The sequence below is a fragment of the Cyprinus carpio genome, chromosome B23, assembly GCF_018340385.1.
Source record: "Cyprinus carpio isolate SPL01 chromosome B23, ASM1834038v1, whole genome shotgun sequence".
Lineage (NCBI taxonomy): Eukaryota > Metazoa > Chordata > Actinopteri > Cypriniformes > Cyprinidae > Cyprinus > Cyprinus carpio.
In genome coordinates this window covers 13,863,131-13,878,595 of record NC_056619.1, presented here as the reverse complement: position 1 = coordinate 13,878,595, position 15,465 = coordinate 13,863,131, and the positions used below count along the sequence as shown (strand labels likewise).

The 15,465-nt window shown below is 32.5% G+C and overlaps 1 protein-coding gene across 4 annotated transcripts in view; it reads left to right on the top strand.

Moving 5' to 3' along the window:
- Positions 1-15,465, top strand: part of LOC109055085 (ephrin type-B receptor 2-like) — a 64,342-nt gene that overhangs the window by 33,239 nt on the left and 15,638 nt on the right. For 2 of the 4 annotated variants that reach the window (XM_042750263.1, XM_042750262.1), the window contains exons 4-5: positions 9,884-10,039; positions 12,642-12,977. In XM_042750263.1, coding sequence (XP_042606197.1) covers positions 9,884-10,039; positions 12,642-12,977 — 492 coding nt within the window. Of the gene's footprint in view, positions 1-9,883; positions 10,040-12,641; positions 12,999-15,465 lie in introns of all 4 variants that reach the window. The other 2 variants (XM_042750261.1, XM_042750260.1) reach the window with 1 other exon arrangement.

The window sequence follows — 15,465 nt, the reverse complement described above, 5'->3', positions numbered from 1 at the left end:
ACATATGTTTGACATATGCACTTGCGAATTTCTAGACCAAACATAGCAGCTCACGCTATGAAAACATTTTCTTGATCTGTGTTTTTTCAGTGAAATATTTAAACGTCTTTAAAACATGAGAAATTAACTGGAGTACAAAGAGAACAAAATATTAAGACCCCTTTGCATTTTGTTAAACATAATCTATTGGAAGTGCAAACATTTGTTAGGTTTATTAAAAAAAAAAGTTACTAATGATGTTAGGGAATAAAAATATACTTAAGATACAGTACAGGTCAAAAGTTTGGAAACATTACTATTTTTAATGTTTTTGAAAGAAGTTTTCTTCTGCTCATCAAGCCTGCATTTATTTGATCAAAAATACAGAAAGAAAATGTAATATTGTGATATATTATTACAATTTAAAATAATTGTTTTTTAAATTTATTATACTTTAAATTATCATTTATTTCTGTGATGCAAAGCTGAATTTTTAGGATCATTATCACATGATCCTTTAGAAATCATTCTAATATGATGATTCATTATCAAAGTTGGAAACAGTTCTGCTGCTTAATATTTTTTTCATAACATTTGATACTTTTTTAGGATACTTTGATGAATAAAAAGTAAAAAAAAAAAAAAAAAAGAAGCTATGTTTTTAAAATATAAATATTTTGTAATAACAATATACACTACTGGTCAGTAATTTGGGGTCAGTAATTTTTTTTCTTTCTTTTTTTCTAAGTAAAATCAATACTTTTTTTCAGCAAGGATGTGTTAAATTGATAAAAAAGTGATAGTAAAGAAAATATATTATTAGAATATATATTATTAGAATTTTTTTTTATTTTGAATAAATGCAGTTCTTTTTAACCTTTTATTCATCAAATATATTAGACAGCAGAACTGTTTCCAACACTCATCATAAATCAGAATATTAGAATGATTTCTAAATGATCATGTGATAGACTGGATGTTACATGTGACACTGAAGGCTGGAGTAATGATGCTGAAAATTCAGCTTTGCATCACAGGAATAAATTATTTTTGTAAAGTATATTCAAATAGAAAACTATTATTTTAAGTTGTAATAATATATCACAATATTACTGTTTTTATTTCTGTATTTTTGATCAAATAAATGCAGGCTTGATGAGCAGAAGAGACTTCTTTCAAAAACATTAAAAATAATAATGATTATTACAAAAAAAAAAAACAATATATATTATAATTATTTTGTTTTAAAGTGGTTTTGATATATTTAAAATAGAATAAGATCTTAACTTTTAAGGATCAGTCCAACAAAAAAGAACATTTCATCACTTGATCACCAATGTATCCTTTATAGTGAATGGAGATGAGTTTGTTTCTTCATTGGAACAAATTTGGAGAAATTCATTATTTTTTTTTTAATTTATTGCATCACTTGATCACCAATGTATCCTTTATAGTGAATGGGTGCCGTCAGAATGAGAGTCCAAACAGCTGATAAAAACATCACAGTAATCCACAAACACTTGCCAAAAGTCAGCCCTCCCAAAAATATGCTTGGTTAAATTAGTGCTCCAGTATTGCTGTCCACAGAATTTTGTTTAAAATAAATGTTTGTGCAGTTCCTATTCATCTGGACAGCATTAATTCATCAAATAGAAAAGCATCAAAGTGTAGACCTAGCACATTTTTAGATGTTTTGCAACTCAGCACTCAGAACTGTCTGCAAAATGTGGTGTTTTGACAGAGAAAACGTCAAGCTTTTGGGCATGTTTGACATGTTACTTTTTCATAATTCAATTACTGTATAGGGTGCAACAACACAAACAGCATGTGCAAATAAAAGATTCTTTTAGTGGTTGTAATTGATTTTTGGTAGACTTCCTGCTATGCTAAGAGTTAACAAGCTTCTAGAAGCATCAGTGGAGGCTCACTGTGGAGATTGTTTATACATTCTTGAGATGAGCTCTTAGTTGTGTTTACTGACGGTTGGTGGCTGTTCTGCTCCGGCTCATCACATGCTGTCTGACTGCTTGTGACCGTACCTTCACTGGGCTGATATTTCAGGTTCCTGTAGTGTGACAGTGCGGAGTTTGCTGTGGGAGGCACTGAAAATATGAGATTATTTAGTTATTTTATTTTATTTTTATTTGTTTATTTTTTGCCGAATGTATGTTCAGGACAGTCAACATAAAATGTGTGACACAGTAAACTTTAATGTATTTACCAAGTTTTCCCCTCATTCTTTCTAATGAATAAATCAGTAATTGGAAAAGTGTGGAAAAAGAACCTTTCAGTGATCAGTCCTTAAAAGAAACATTTTTCTTTGTTTAAAAAACATTATAATAATCTAAATAACCATTTTCTACTGTAAAGATCCTTTTGTACGATAGAAAGATTAAAGATTCTTCATGGAACCATCACTGCCAATAAAGAACCTTTTTATTTTGTATATTTTAAACAGTGTACGGTTCAAAAAGAAATTAAGTTTAGTTCACAAATGACACATTAAATTGATCAAATGTGATGGCAAGTATAATGTTAAAAAATATCTATTTCAAATAAATGTTTTTTTTTTTTTTTCTTTATATTAATCAAAGAATCTTAACAAATAGGGATGAAACGATTCACTCAACTCACAATTCGATTCACGATTTTGATTTTAACTATTCGATTTTCTCACAATTTTTTAAAAACAAAATTAGATTTAAGACATTATATAGTAACAATGGCTGATATAAGCCAAGAGCCAATTTGCTGAACATTTCTTTGTGAAATTAAAATATAACAAAACTAAACTGAAGTTTTAAAACAAACCCCCAAATCAAATAAGAAAGTTACTCAAATAAAAAAATTTCTTCATATAAACAAACTAAGGCTTTTTCTGTGCTCTCTCCATTAAAAAAATTAAAGGCATACACTGCATTTTAATCATGATCCAAACAAAGATGCAGTGTACATGCAGCATGAGCAGTTTTTAAAACTAATTTATACTGTATAATTTCAAAATTTGAAGCAAAATCAGAATGGTCTGGCTTTAGTTTTGTGAAAACTATACTACATAAAACCAGTGTTGGGCAGTAGCGTCGCTACAAGTAGTGGCACATTTACAGCATTTATTCATCTTAATGAGTATACAGTTCTTCATTAGTAGTTCATGTTAGTTCACACAGTGCATTCATTTTTAGATTTTAAACATAGATTTAAATAATGCATTAGAAAATGTTAAAATTAACAATAAATGCTGCAGAAGTAATGTTCATTCTTAGTTCATGTTAACTACGCTATTTAACTAATGTTAACTAATGAACCTTATTGTAAAGTGTTACTTTTTATATAAATGTATTTTGTTGTGCAAGGTGTTTCAAATGTACCCCCCTGTACCAACTGTACCTGGTCTACCCTACATGATACTGATTTTTGTTGCCAAACTGGTTTGGAACAGTTGTTACATGATACTAATTTTTGTTGCCAAACTGGTTTGGAACAGTTGTTGAATAAACAGCTAAACTGACCTATTATGCCTGTCGATATGCATGACCTTGAGTTTTATTGATCACTAAGAGAGTGTTGACTTATGATGTTGGTTTTAATATTAATTTTTTTATTTTATTTTTTTTAAATAGCTTAGATGTAGTAAACTACTTTTGCCATGATGCTGTAGCTTAGCTTGCTACATTTCCCAGGGCTGTTGCTTTAGTTTAGTGAAGCTTCATTTAAAGGTTTAGTTCACCTCAAAAAAATGAGGCATTTTTACATTTTATACCACCCCAACCACCATATACAACCATACCCAGCCCCAACAAGAAAAAAACAAAAAGAATAAATACATTTTATACCACCCCAACCACCATATACAACCATACCCAGCCCCAACAAGTAATCCCCAATTAGAACACAATGACATTTGGGAAAAAAATAAAATAAATAAATAAATTAATTAATTAATTAATTAATAATAATAATAATAATAATACATTAATACATGTATGTATTACAGTAACATAATTAAGAAACAAATAAATCTTTTAATAATAAAATAAGGTGTATATACCTACACTCAATCTACGTCTAAGATTGGTAAATTATGAAAGAATGTGATAAATTTTTGCCATTTTCAAACCAACTGTTCTGAACTTTGGAACAGTTCTGTATATACACAGCTTTTTATTTTAGAAAGAGGTTTCCCTACAAGGGGAAGATTTGGGGGTCCTTAGCAAGTTTGAAATCCTAAACAAATTACAGTACAGGAAAAAGTACAGGACTGAGTTGTCTTTTTATTGTATATAATAGCAGAATTTGTGTTTCGTTGGAGAGTAAACTCCTCAAACACAAATTATGCTACTTCTTTTGAAGGCTTCATGAAACATGGATGCTCAAGGAAAAAGCTCATTACCTTAGTAACTTCTTAAATTTTTCATTCACCTTGATATGTAGATGACAGGCAGTATAGCACAGATGAGTTCAGTCCTTCACCCCCATTAAACATGTAAACTCCCCTGTGTGAATCCTGAGATGAGTTCAGCAGGTTGACGTGGCACCTCTAATGGATATTAATGTCTCTCCAACCGCCTGCTTTGCCAAGGAGGGTTATAGACACATCTGTGGTCTCAAGTTGGCCAAGAAAATTGTTAGAGAGGGCTTACAAAAGACTGCATAAATATCTTATACTGCATGAAATTATGTCTGTCAATGAAAAAGGCCCGTGATGTCAGTCTCTGCATTGTCTGAGGAAGAATGGACCTTTTTCTTTCCTGCAGATTTAATTTCCTCACTGTCAACCGCTGTGATCTCAGGCTGTGGTTTTTGAGCTGAGCAGCTTGTTTATGAAGCGACGAAGTGTGTTCAGATGGAGTCGTATAGTGTAAGCTTGATTCATCCTACTGATTGATGGAGATGCAAAAAGCTTTTACCATGAAAGCTACAAAATACAGCATACTTGAGGTTCAGTCATTGCAACTGTGCATTGCAACTTAGCTGACATGTTTTGAAAAAATTGTCGATTGAGTTACAAAACTATTGATGTTTCTGTGGGGTTTTTTTTGAATGAATGAATGAATGAATCATTTTAAGTAAATGAATCGTTCTCATTTAGTCACCATGCACTGACTCATAAGTCTCTCCTTTTTAAACAAGTAACTACTATGGTGGTTTTTCCTACCCTAAAAGGCTGACTGTAGCACGAGCAAGTAGCATTCGAGTGTGGACTGTGAAGGACCATTTCATTGGTTGGACCTACAGAGCGAATGCACTAAATGAGTCTGTGTTTCGAGTCTGAACGAGACTCTTGAGTGGAAACACTGAACAAATTGGAACATCTCATTAGTAAGCGAAATGGACAAATTAGGACGTGTTGTTTGTGAATGAGTTGGCATTTTCGAGTTTAAACAAGACTCGATTTGGGAAATGTCATTCGTGAATGAGAATCGGCTGAATGAAAGGGGGCATGTTGTTCATTCAGTGCGAAATATGAATCAATCTTGGGTGGAAGAATTATCCTAGTTATTAAGATGATACACAAAGTAAATGATTAAAGGATGTTTTTGGAACCCAGTTCATTTATTTAGGCTATTTTGTAATTTTTCTATAAATAATTCCATGTAACCATCATTTTAATAAAGGATAAGACACTTTTATCTGAATGATTCTGTGTTTTTGAACGATTCTGTTGAGTCAGTTATTTATTTAATGAGTCAGTAAGACTCAAAAAGTCACCACCTACAGGTAATGCAGGGCTCCAGACTGCGACCACCATTTTTTCTGCCATTTTTTCTGTGACTAAATTTAGTGAGCGGTCGCACTGGCTTAAGTAAAGTAAAAGACCGCTTCTTAAACTGGAGAAGGTGAACATGTTGGTATTCTTGTGGGAAAAACACATGCAGCACTGTCACCGACATCAAGTTTAGTTTTACTTTTCATTTTGTTTTCATTTTGAAAAGTTTGTTATCTTTGCTGTTTACCTCACATTTGCTATGGAGGCTCTTTTCTTTTTCTTTTTTATTTGATTCCTCAGTGTTTGCTTAACATTCTATAAGTTATTAGTGGGAAGCCTATATAATACAGCATGTGGTGTATGCCATGCCTCATCTTATTCGTTTTCATTAATAAACGTTTTGTAAGCTAGGTTGTCATTGTATCTTACTGTTTTATTGTTGTTGTGCTTTTTAATTAAGAATAACAATGAATCTTTCCTTTGTTTTAGTATGAAAAAGTGAAAGGTGTGTAGATGTATGTAAGCATAACAGACAAATATCTTTTCTTGTAAAACGTTACAAGATTGCCAATTCAAAATTATTTCATTTGAATGTTAACCGCTTTCATTTCCATATAACTATAAACTATGATATAAATTCATCAGCATGCATTGATTAATCCCATGTTGTAGCAAAATAAATATTTAGACCAAATCATGTGCTAGTGTGACCAACTGAGAAAGTAGAATGGATGAATTAGTGGGATGAATGAGTCCGGAGCCCTGTAATGATGTAATGTAAAGAAGCGGTCACAAATTTCTGCATAAAATTCTCACTGTCCTCTGTCAACAGTGAATTGATGTATGAAGCACTTCTCACACAGAAATGACTTTCCTGATTTTGCAGGTACCTATTGAAAACCACTGGATTTCACCAAGCAGCTGCACCTTAAGAATCACTTAACACATAAGTGAAATTATTAGTTTGATTCATTTCATCGTTTGGTTCATTATATTACAACAATTTGTTCAGTGAATCAAAATCACCACCTCTCATGACATCTCCAAACGGAATTGCAAAATTGACTGGTTTTCGAACAGGTTTCCCAAACACTCCCCTCATCTTCCATTGGTCAGCCAAACAGATAGGCCGCCCCCAAACTCATGCCATTGGATGAGGTATATTTGGCTGGTCTAGATTCTCAAACAAACAGATCCACAGTTTTAACACTTTGAGAGAATCAACCTACGAATGTCTTACTTATAGTGTTTTCCGCATTTTAAGACGATAAGGAAGAGAAAATGAGAAACAATGAGAAAATTACACACCTTTAAATTAGTGAGTTGGTGTTTAAGAGGCAAGAAAATGTCTTTCACCAAAGGATAAACTGTTATACTGAGGCAATAAATTGTATACTGTGATTTCCTTGTTGTAAAATGCGCCTCATAAAAAAGCACAACTGCTCACAGGAATGAAGATAAACAGATCTGAAAGATTATTAAAAAATGTGCGGTGCCACAAAGGTCTTTAATCAATTTCTCCCAGAATTCCATTAGCACCTACTTAAATACTCCAGTCATGTACAGTACATGGCCCACACATCTAATATGTCGGCGGGATATTGTTCTGCTGTCGTTGTCCCTCTCACACGGCACGGTCTCTATTGTGGAGCCCTGTGGTACCACAGATTTAATTCCACTCCTGTACACTGTCACTCACACCCACTCTGCCTCATTCAACTGTAACCAACACCTCATTCACCGCGTCCTCCGCTCTAACTCACTCTGATGTGTGAGCGTGGAAGCCTTATATTCCTTCTGGCAGAAAGAGAATGTTCTGTCATCAATCATAGGCTGAGAGCGCCAGCCAAGAGCAATGTTTTACTGTCAAAGCCATTTGGGGTATTAGGCTAATAGAATGAGTTTCATTGTACTTCCTAGAACACACTTTGCTCTTGGTAAGTGTTGATTGCTTTGCACCTGCAGATGATATGTGACACGTATTACATTTACCCTCAATCTTTGATTTATTCCCAGTTGGAGTCAGTGGGCTATTTCTGTGTGGTACAAACGTTTGTATTATTATGAGCATTGAGGTTATTTTGGCCGACGGGCAGACGTGGCAGCTGTTGACCGATTTGGTGCGAGCAAATAAAAGATGCTGTCTGTCTTGCAGTCTGTGACTGGGAAATGATGCAAGTTTGGGTTTTGTTAAAATGCTGCATGAATTTAACATCATTCTGCAGTCGCATGACTGGATGGTGTAGTCTTCATTTTTAAGTATATTCTAAATTATAAATATGGTAACATCCCAGTTCACTAGAGAGAGTGCCAGTTTCATGACGTACTGTATGTCCTCACTATTCACTAAAAATGTTTCACCTGCTAGGATCAATGACTTACAATTAAAGGGATAGTTCATTCAAAAATGTAAAATCTGACAATTACATGCTGATGTTACAGTATCAGTTTCCAAAAAATATTAAGCAGCAAAACTGTTGAACATTAATAATAAATGTTTCTTAAGCAGCAAATCAGAATATTAGAATGATTTCTGAAGGCTTACATGCTATTGAAGACTGAGTAATGATGCTGAAAATTCAACTTTGCCATACAGGGAATGAATTATGAACCAATTTTTTTTTTTTTTGCTGATTTTGAATGGTAGTGTACATAGACCATTAAATATGGCATGTAATGGCTGAGAACCAATTAGGCAGACATTAGATGATGTTTGATATATCAGTCGTATGGATTCATTTCATGAATCCTCTATATCCTTTAGAGCTTGAAAGTTTTGGACTCTATTGACTTCCTTAATATGGACAAAAACAGCTGAAACGTGATCCAAATGATCTTTCCAGCTATCTTCTCTGATACTGTCCCAACCACACAACAATAAAACAATAAAAAGCATAAAAATTTTTAATGATGTTTTATTTAACTAGCACTTTTCATAATATGTATTCAAATAAAAAAGCTTCAAAAAAAAAATAAAACACAAATAATTTTCTCTATTTTAATACTTTATGCAAATCAGTTTGCAAGAACGGTTGTTATAATAATTTCAGACGCTGGCTGCTGCTCTCAGTCATACTCTCAATGCAGGCTAATTGTCATGTTAAGCTGGGGTAATGCCATTTTTACATTTGGAATTACATTTTATGATTTTTGATTTTAGTATGGTGATTTAATTTGTATCATTCAAAAATTTGTACAAAATTATTCAACGAAATATGTTAATAAGTAGTTACTATGAATTCCCATGTGAACATTAAAATCAGAAAAATATAGAAATGACAGAATATAATAACATAACTAAAACATTTTTGTTTTTTACTGTATATTTAGATTCTGTTCAGAAAGTGGGAAACTGAATAAAATGTGGCAGGCTCCAGAAGATGTCTAAAACACTAGGCATAAACTAATCTAATATATATTTACTGAAAATTAAAAAAAAAAATACAAAAACTGACAATTACAAAAAAACATCCTAAAACACCATTAATACCACTACTACATCCTATATAACTATAATTATTATTAATTACATTTTATTTAATTATATTTCAAGGGTGGGTGTTTTTCCTAGCCTTGTATTTCCTGATTTGAAAGTTAAAAACTAATTCTATTTATAAATTGTATACATTATCATGTAAACATCTTTTCTTTTCTTTTTTTTTTTTGTTTTTTTGCCATGACAGATTCTTTAAAAAAATCATAATCAATTCCTAAATATCCATTCAGGCCTTATTAACATTGAAGCTTTGAAAAAGTAATTAAATTCTTCATTTAAGAAAGAATTCTGAATAGCACAAGCACATTTGCATTTTGTTTTCAGTGAAACTAGGCAGCAGGGGAAAATCTGTGCTGTGATTTAACAAGGTCTTTGTTAGTTTATGCCATTCGGCTCTTTGTATGCCAAACAAAGGATTATCAGTGCGAGACCAAGCTTCAAAACTGCACAGGAGGCCCATCAGAAGACATTACGAGGGCTTTCACTTCCTACGTTTCTCTTTGATTCCAAACTGAAATATAAAGATGGCTGTAAGAAAATGTGCTTAATGTGGGGAGACATGAATGAGTCAGAGTGATAATAATGAGCTCCAGACATTTATGTATGTGATACATCTTAAAACATGCTTATCAAATCAGTTCCTAAATGAATAATTCTGATTTACAATTTTCTATCGTCTCTTTTTATGTTTCTTAATGCAGCATGTCCATTTGGGTCCTTCAAAGCATCTCAAGGGGACCAGCAGTGTCTCCAGTGTCCCATCAACAGCCGCACTACCAGCGAGGGTGCAACCAACTGTGTGTGCCGCAGCGGATACTACCGTGCAGACTCTGACCCTCTACAGATGCCCTGTACCAGTATGTCATTCTCTTATGCTATTTCATGTCATTTATGGTGGTTTTGACTCTCTTTTTTGAAAATCAGTCAGGCTTTGATGTGGTCCACACAAACAGCTAGTCAGTTTTGATTATCTTCAAAGGATTTTCTCAGTACAGATGGTAAGAAATAAGGATGCATGATGTTCCATATTGGTTATGGTTATCGGCTGATATTAGTGTTTTTTTAATTATGAGTACTTGCTGATAATAAGATTTATTATTTCTTCATTAATATTTAATTGTGCTGCTCGTTTACTGTAACACTCTAACACTCAATTAAAATGAATCTTTAATTTTTTATATATTTAATTGTAAATTTCAACATGTTTATAATTTTTTTCATATGCTATGTTATGTTTAACTGTAAGATTTAAATAGATTATTATTATTTTTTTTACATAATAATAATATAGAAATTGAATATCCAAAATGTATTGATTACATTAAACAGAAGTTTATTATTGGTGCACTTCTAGTAATGAAAAAAGTAAGAGCAATGAATTATATTATTTTACTAAAGCTACTATTTAATAATAATAATAATAACAATTTGAACACTGATATTGTTATTATTAATAATAAACTATACTTAAAATAATAATAATATAATAATAGTAATATATCATGACATAATAGACCTCAGCAATTTATTAAGCTACAATTTACACTGCAAGACATTCTGTCAAAATGTTATGATTTAGCTGTATCATTAAATAGTTTAATTTTAATTTTACATAATAATATGGAGTTTTAATATCCAAAATGTATTGATCATATTATATAAAATGAAAATGATTATCAACTTATCAAACAAAAGTTTATTATTGATGCACTTCTAGTAATGGAAAAAGTAAGAGCAGTGATATCTTATTATTTTATTAAAGTTATTATTTAATAATAATAATTTTAACACTGATATTGTTACTATTAATAATAAATTATATTTATTATAATTATGTTATGTAATAACAATAACAACAGCAATAAAATATTAATGTTGTTACTGTTGTTATTAAATTCTTTAATAAGTAAATAATAATAATATATCATGACAAAATAGATTCTACCTACATTTACCTTCAAGTCATTCTGTAATACACCAGTTCAAATACACATGAAAATTAGAAGAAGTTTTAGAATTGAGTTGATGCTATTTTCTATTTATTAGCAGCTTCAGTCACAAAGTAGCAGTCATCTGGACACCCCTACTTAGAAACATCATTTACGTCAGCACTGGAGACTCGTATTGTACACATTCTTCAAGTCTTTTGTCTTTTCATTTTTCCATGATGTTGCCCTTTTTAGAGCTTCAGTTAAGTGCAGCAAAAAGAAAATGAGTGTGCAACTCACTGAACATTCATTCAGTGCTGTAACTCAGTGAGCAGCGAGATTGGTCCGATGGGATTTGCATAATGCTCTGTTCTTTTGGAGAGGCTGGGCCTGTGTGAATGCTGGAGTAGTGCTCTACGCTGTCAGTAATTCTGTCCAGAATAGAGAGAGGAGAACATTCTTCCCTTTCACTCTTGTTTTACATTACAATGAACCACTTCTCTTTTCATCTCTCGTCATTACCCATTATGAAATTATTACTTTAATGTGGCTTGTTAGAAAGCAGAGTTTACTTTGATCCAGTTTCTTTTTTAAAAGAGCAGTGATAATAGGCTAATGAATAAGTGAACATCAGATCATAAAGACACAAGACGGAGCCGTTACAATGTGCTTGAGTCAGCAGCCCAGCAGACTAAGAGGGGAAAAAAGCCACGTGTAAAGTTACTTTACATCACATAGGCCTAATTTAGGGACAGTTTAGGTGGGCTATTGTTGTGACTTGATGATGAAATTAAATTTTATGAATAATTCAAAGGGGGTCACTAGAGCTGCATGATATTGGAAAAAACTCACATTGCAATATTTTGTTTTTCTGCGATATATATTGCGACATAAAAAAACAGATGACTGGATTAGCTTTATCTGGGGAAAAAAAATCAACGATTGGGGTGTTTTTGTAGGTGAGTAAATCAGTATAGAAAATAAACAAATTACAAGCATACATAAATATAATAGAACAAAGATGCAAATGAAATGAACAGTGCTTTACATTTTTCAGATAAGTCTAACAGTATTCAGGTACAGAAACTAATTAATCAAATGTAAAAAGACACTGCAAAGTCTTTACTGTATAAATTAATTGTAATAACTCTGTTAATTAATGCTACAAAATTTTCTCACACATCCATTTTCTTTCTCAATTGTTTATCTTCACCTAAGCCATAAGTAACTGTGTTTACAAGGATACTTGCAGAGACATGCATTTTCGGTGACACGTTGTCTGTGTGTGAGCAAAGAAAACAATAAGTATGAATATAACGGTCAGTATATTAAACATGTGACTATTGCGGATGCGCACATCTTGATATCGCTGCTGAAACGAAATATCGTGCAGCCCTAGGGGTCAGATACTTTTTCTTGTAACCTTACACCATATAATCCAAGAATCTATTCCTAGACTGGTTTTAATTAAACTCCTGTCCCGATAAGATGTGGACTTGCTGATGAGGCAGTGTGGTTTGACTTTCCACAGCGGTTCCGTCTGCACCCCAGAGAGTGATTTCTAGTGTGAACGAGACTTCCCTGCGGCTGGAGTGGGATCCACCGAAAGAGAGCGGAGGCCGGGAGGATGTGGTCTATAACATCATCTGCAAGAGCTGCGGTTCAGGTCGAGGTGCCTGCACTCGCTGCGGTGACAATGTGCAGTTCGTGCCCCGCCAACTGGGCCTGACCCATCCCCGGGTCCACATCAGTGACCTGCTGGCCCACACGCAGTACACCTTTGAGATCCAGGCTGTGAATGGAGTGTCTGACCAGAGTCCCTTCTCACCTCAGTTCACCGCTGTCAACATCACCACAAACCAGGCCGGTAAGACAGCAGTAAACACAGGTAACAGTTTGAGACATTGCAGATGATGTTCACACTCAAAATATTTTTAACTTGCTGGGGGCTGGATTCGACCTTGAATTATACAAGCATTTGTGTTGCCGGGCAACTTTTCTAGAATTTAGTATAAGGATATATTAGATCTAGTATTAGACTAGTTCAGTGGTTTGCAAACATTGTGATGTCATGGACCTTCCTATCTCCTTCCTAAAATATTTAAATATGTAAATGTGCAAAGAGCTGTTCATATTTTATTTAATAAATAAATAGTATATGTATAAAATATGTTTGAAATGAAATATTTTATATATTATATTAATATAATGTAATTATATAATAATTAAATAGTAATATTTATTTTATATTATATTGCTAAGATATTATACTGTATTATACTATATATATTTAATATATATTTATAAAAATATATATTATTTAATTTGACATATATATAAATTGTTAAAAAATATATATATATATAGAGAGAGAGAGAGAGAGAGAGAGAAAGATTAAAGATTATATAAAGATTATGTAGGAGTATTTTCCATTAATATATATATATATATATATATATATACAGTGCCTTATAGTATTCATACCCCTTCATTTTTTTCATGTGTTATGTTGCTCCCTTATGCTAAACTGCTTTGAATTACTTTTTTTCCACATAAATCTACACTCCATACACCCTAACAGTAAAGCAAAAAACAGGTTTTTAACATCTTTGCAAATTTATTAAAAATAAAAAACTTAAATGATTCCATTGCATAAGTATTCATACCCTTATCTAGGACAGTTGAAATTCAGCTCAAGAGCATTCATATTGCTTGTGCTGTAGATGTTACTACACTTCGAGTGAAGTTAACCTGTGGCAAATTCCCTTGAATGGGTTTGATTTGGAAAGGCACACGTCTTAATAATAGGTCTTAAATATATATATTACTAAATATATATAATACTGCAATTTCCTATTTTAATATACTTTAAAATAGAATTTATTTCTGTGACGCAGCGCTGAATTTTCAGCATCATTATTCCAGTCTTCAGTGTCACATGATCCTTCTGAAATCATTATAATATGCAGATTTATTATGAGTGTTGAAAATGGTATGCTCCTTCATATTGTTTTTTGGAACCTGTGAAACTTTTTTCTTTGATTCTTTAATGAATCCAAAGTTTAAAAAAACAGCATTTATTAAAAATAGAAATCTTTTCTAACAATAAAAGTCTTTACTATGATATTTATTTATTTAACACATCCCTCCTGAATACAAGTATTAATTTCTTAAAAAAAAAAAGAAAGAAAAAATGTGCTGAACCCAAACTTTTGAATAGCATTGTATATTGTAACACAATTTTTTTTTTAAATAAATGCTCTTCTTTTTTACTTTTTATAAATCAAAGAATCCTAAAAAAAAATCAAAGAATCCTAAAAAAATATCACAGGTTCTCAAAAAATATGAAGCAGTACAACGGTTTCCAACATTGATTATAAATCAGCATATTTGGATGATTTCTGAAGGATCATGTGACCATGAAGACTGGAGTAATGATGCTGAAAATTCAGTTTTGATCACAGAAATAAATTATATTTTAAAGTTTTTTTTTCTTTTTTTCTGGAAACTATGCAATTATACGTTATTTTTTCGTAATCTTTTTTTAGCTAATATTTAGAATAAAATAGCAATACTATCAAATTTGATAAGTTTTTACTTGGTTTTATTTATTTATTTGTATTACTTTTTTTAATTTATTTGTTTATTTACATTTTTATGCAGCAACACCACCTAAGAAATGTGTCTAGTGTGTAGTCAGTTGATCCCAAAAGCAGATAAACTATTTAGAGCCTTTATAAAACAATAAGTTGTCTAGCTGTCTATTCAGGCAACCCACCGCCCTGGTTTTGAAAATGTGCAATTTTGCACATCACCAGACTGTAGTTACACACTATCTCTGTGAGTCTCACTGTTCACGTTGCCAAGTTTTTTTTTTTTTTTTTTTTTTTCCGGACCAAAAGCTTTGAGTGTCTTCAGTTTTATAGGACACCATCATGAAAGTGATGTGTTTGCATCTTTTTATCTTCACCTGATCGGATTTCTAATGTTCCCTCAATTTTTATCTGAGAACTGAAATCAAGTCCACAACACTCGTCATATTGCTCTGTACGGGGATTTTAAATGCCAGTCAAAAAGAGCCAGTTCAAAAGGAACATAATAGTGTTTAATAGAGCATTTTAATGAGAGCTGTGCCCCCGGCTGTGCTGCAGTGAACTCGCTGGCCCTATCACTGGAGGCTGGGGCTCCACCGGTGTGCCTGTCAGTCCACATTACCGCTTCACTGCTGCCATTAAAAGACAAAAATCCACCTCACACCACCCGCATCCCCCCAAACACTGAGAGAGAGGGACAATGCCAGGACCGGCTGCTCAGCCAGAGCCCAAGCGTGAGCTCAACAGCTACGGGTTTACACA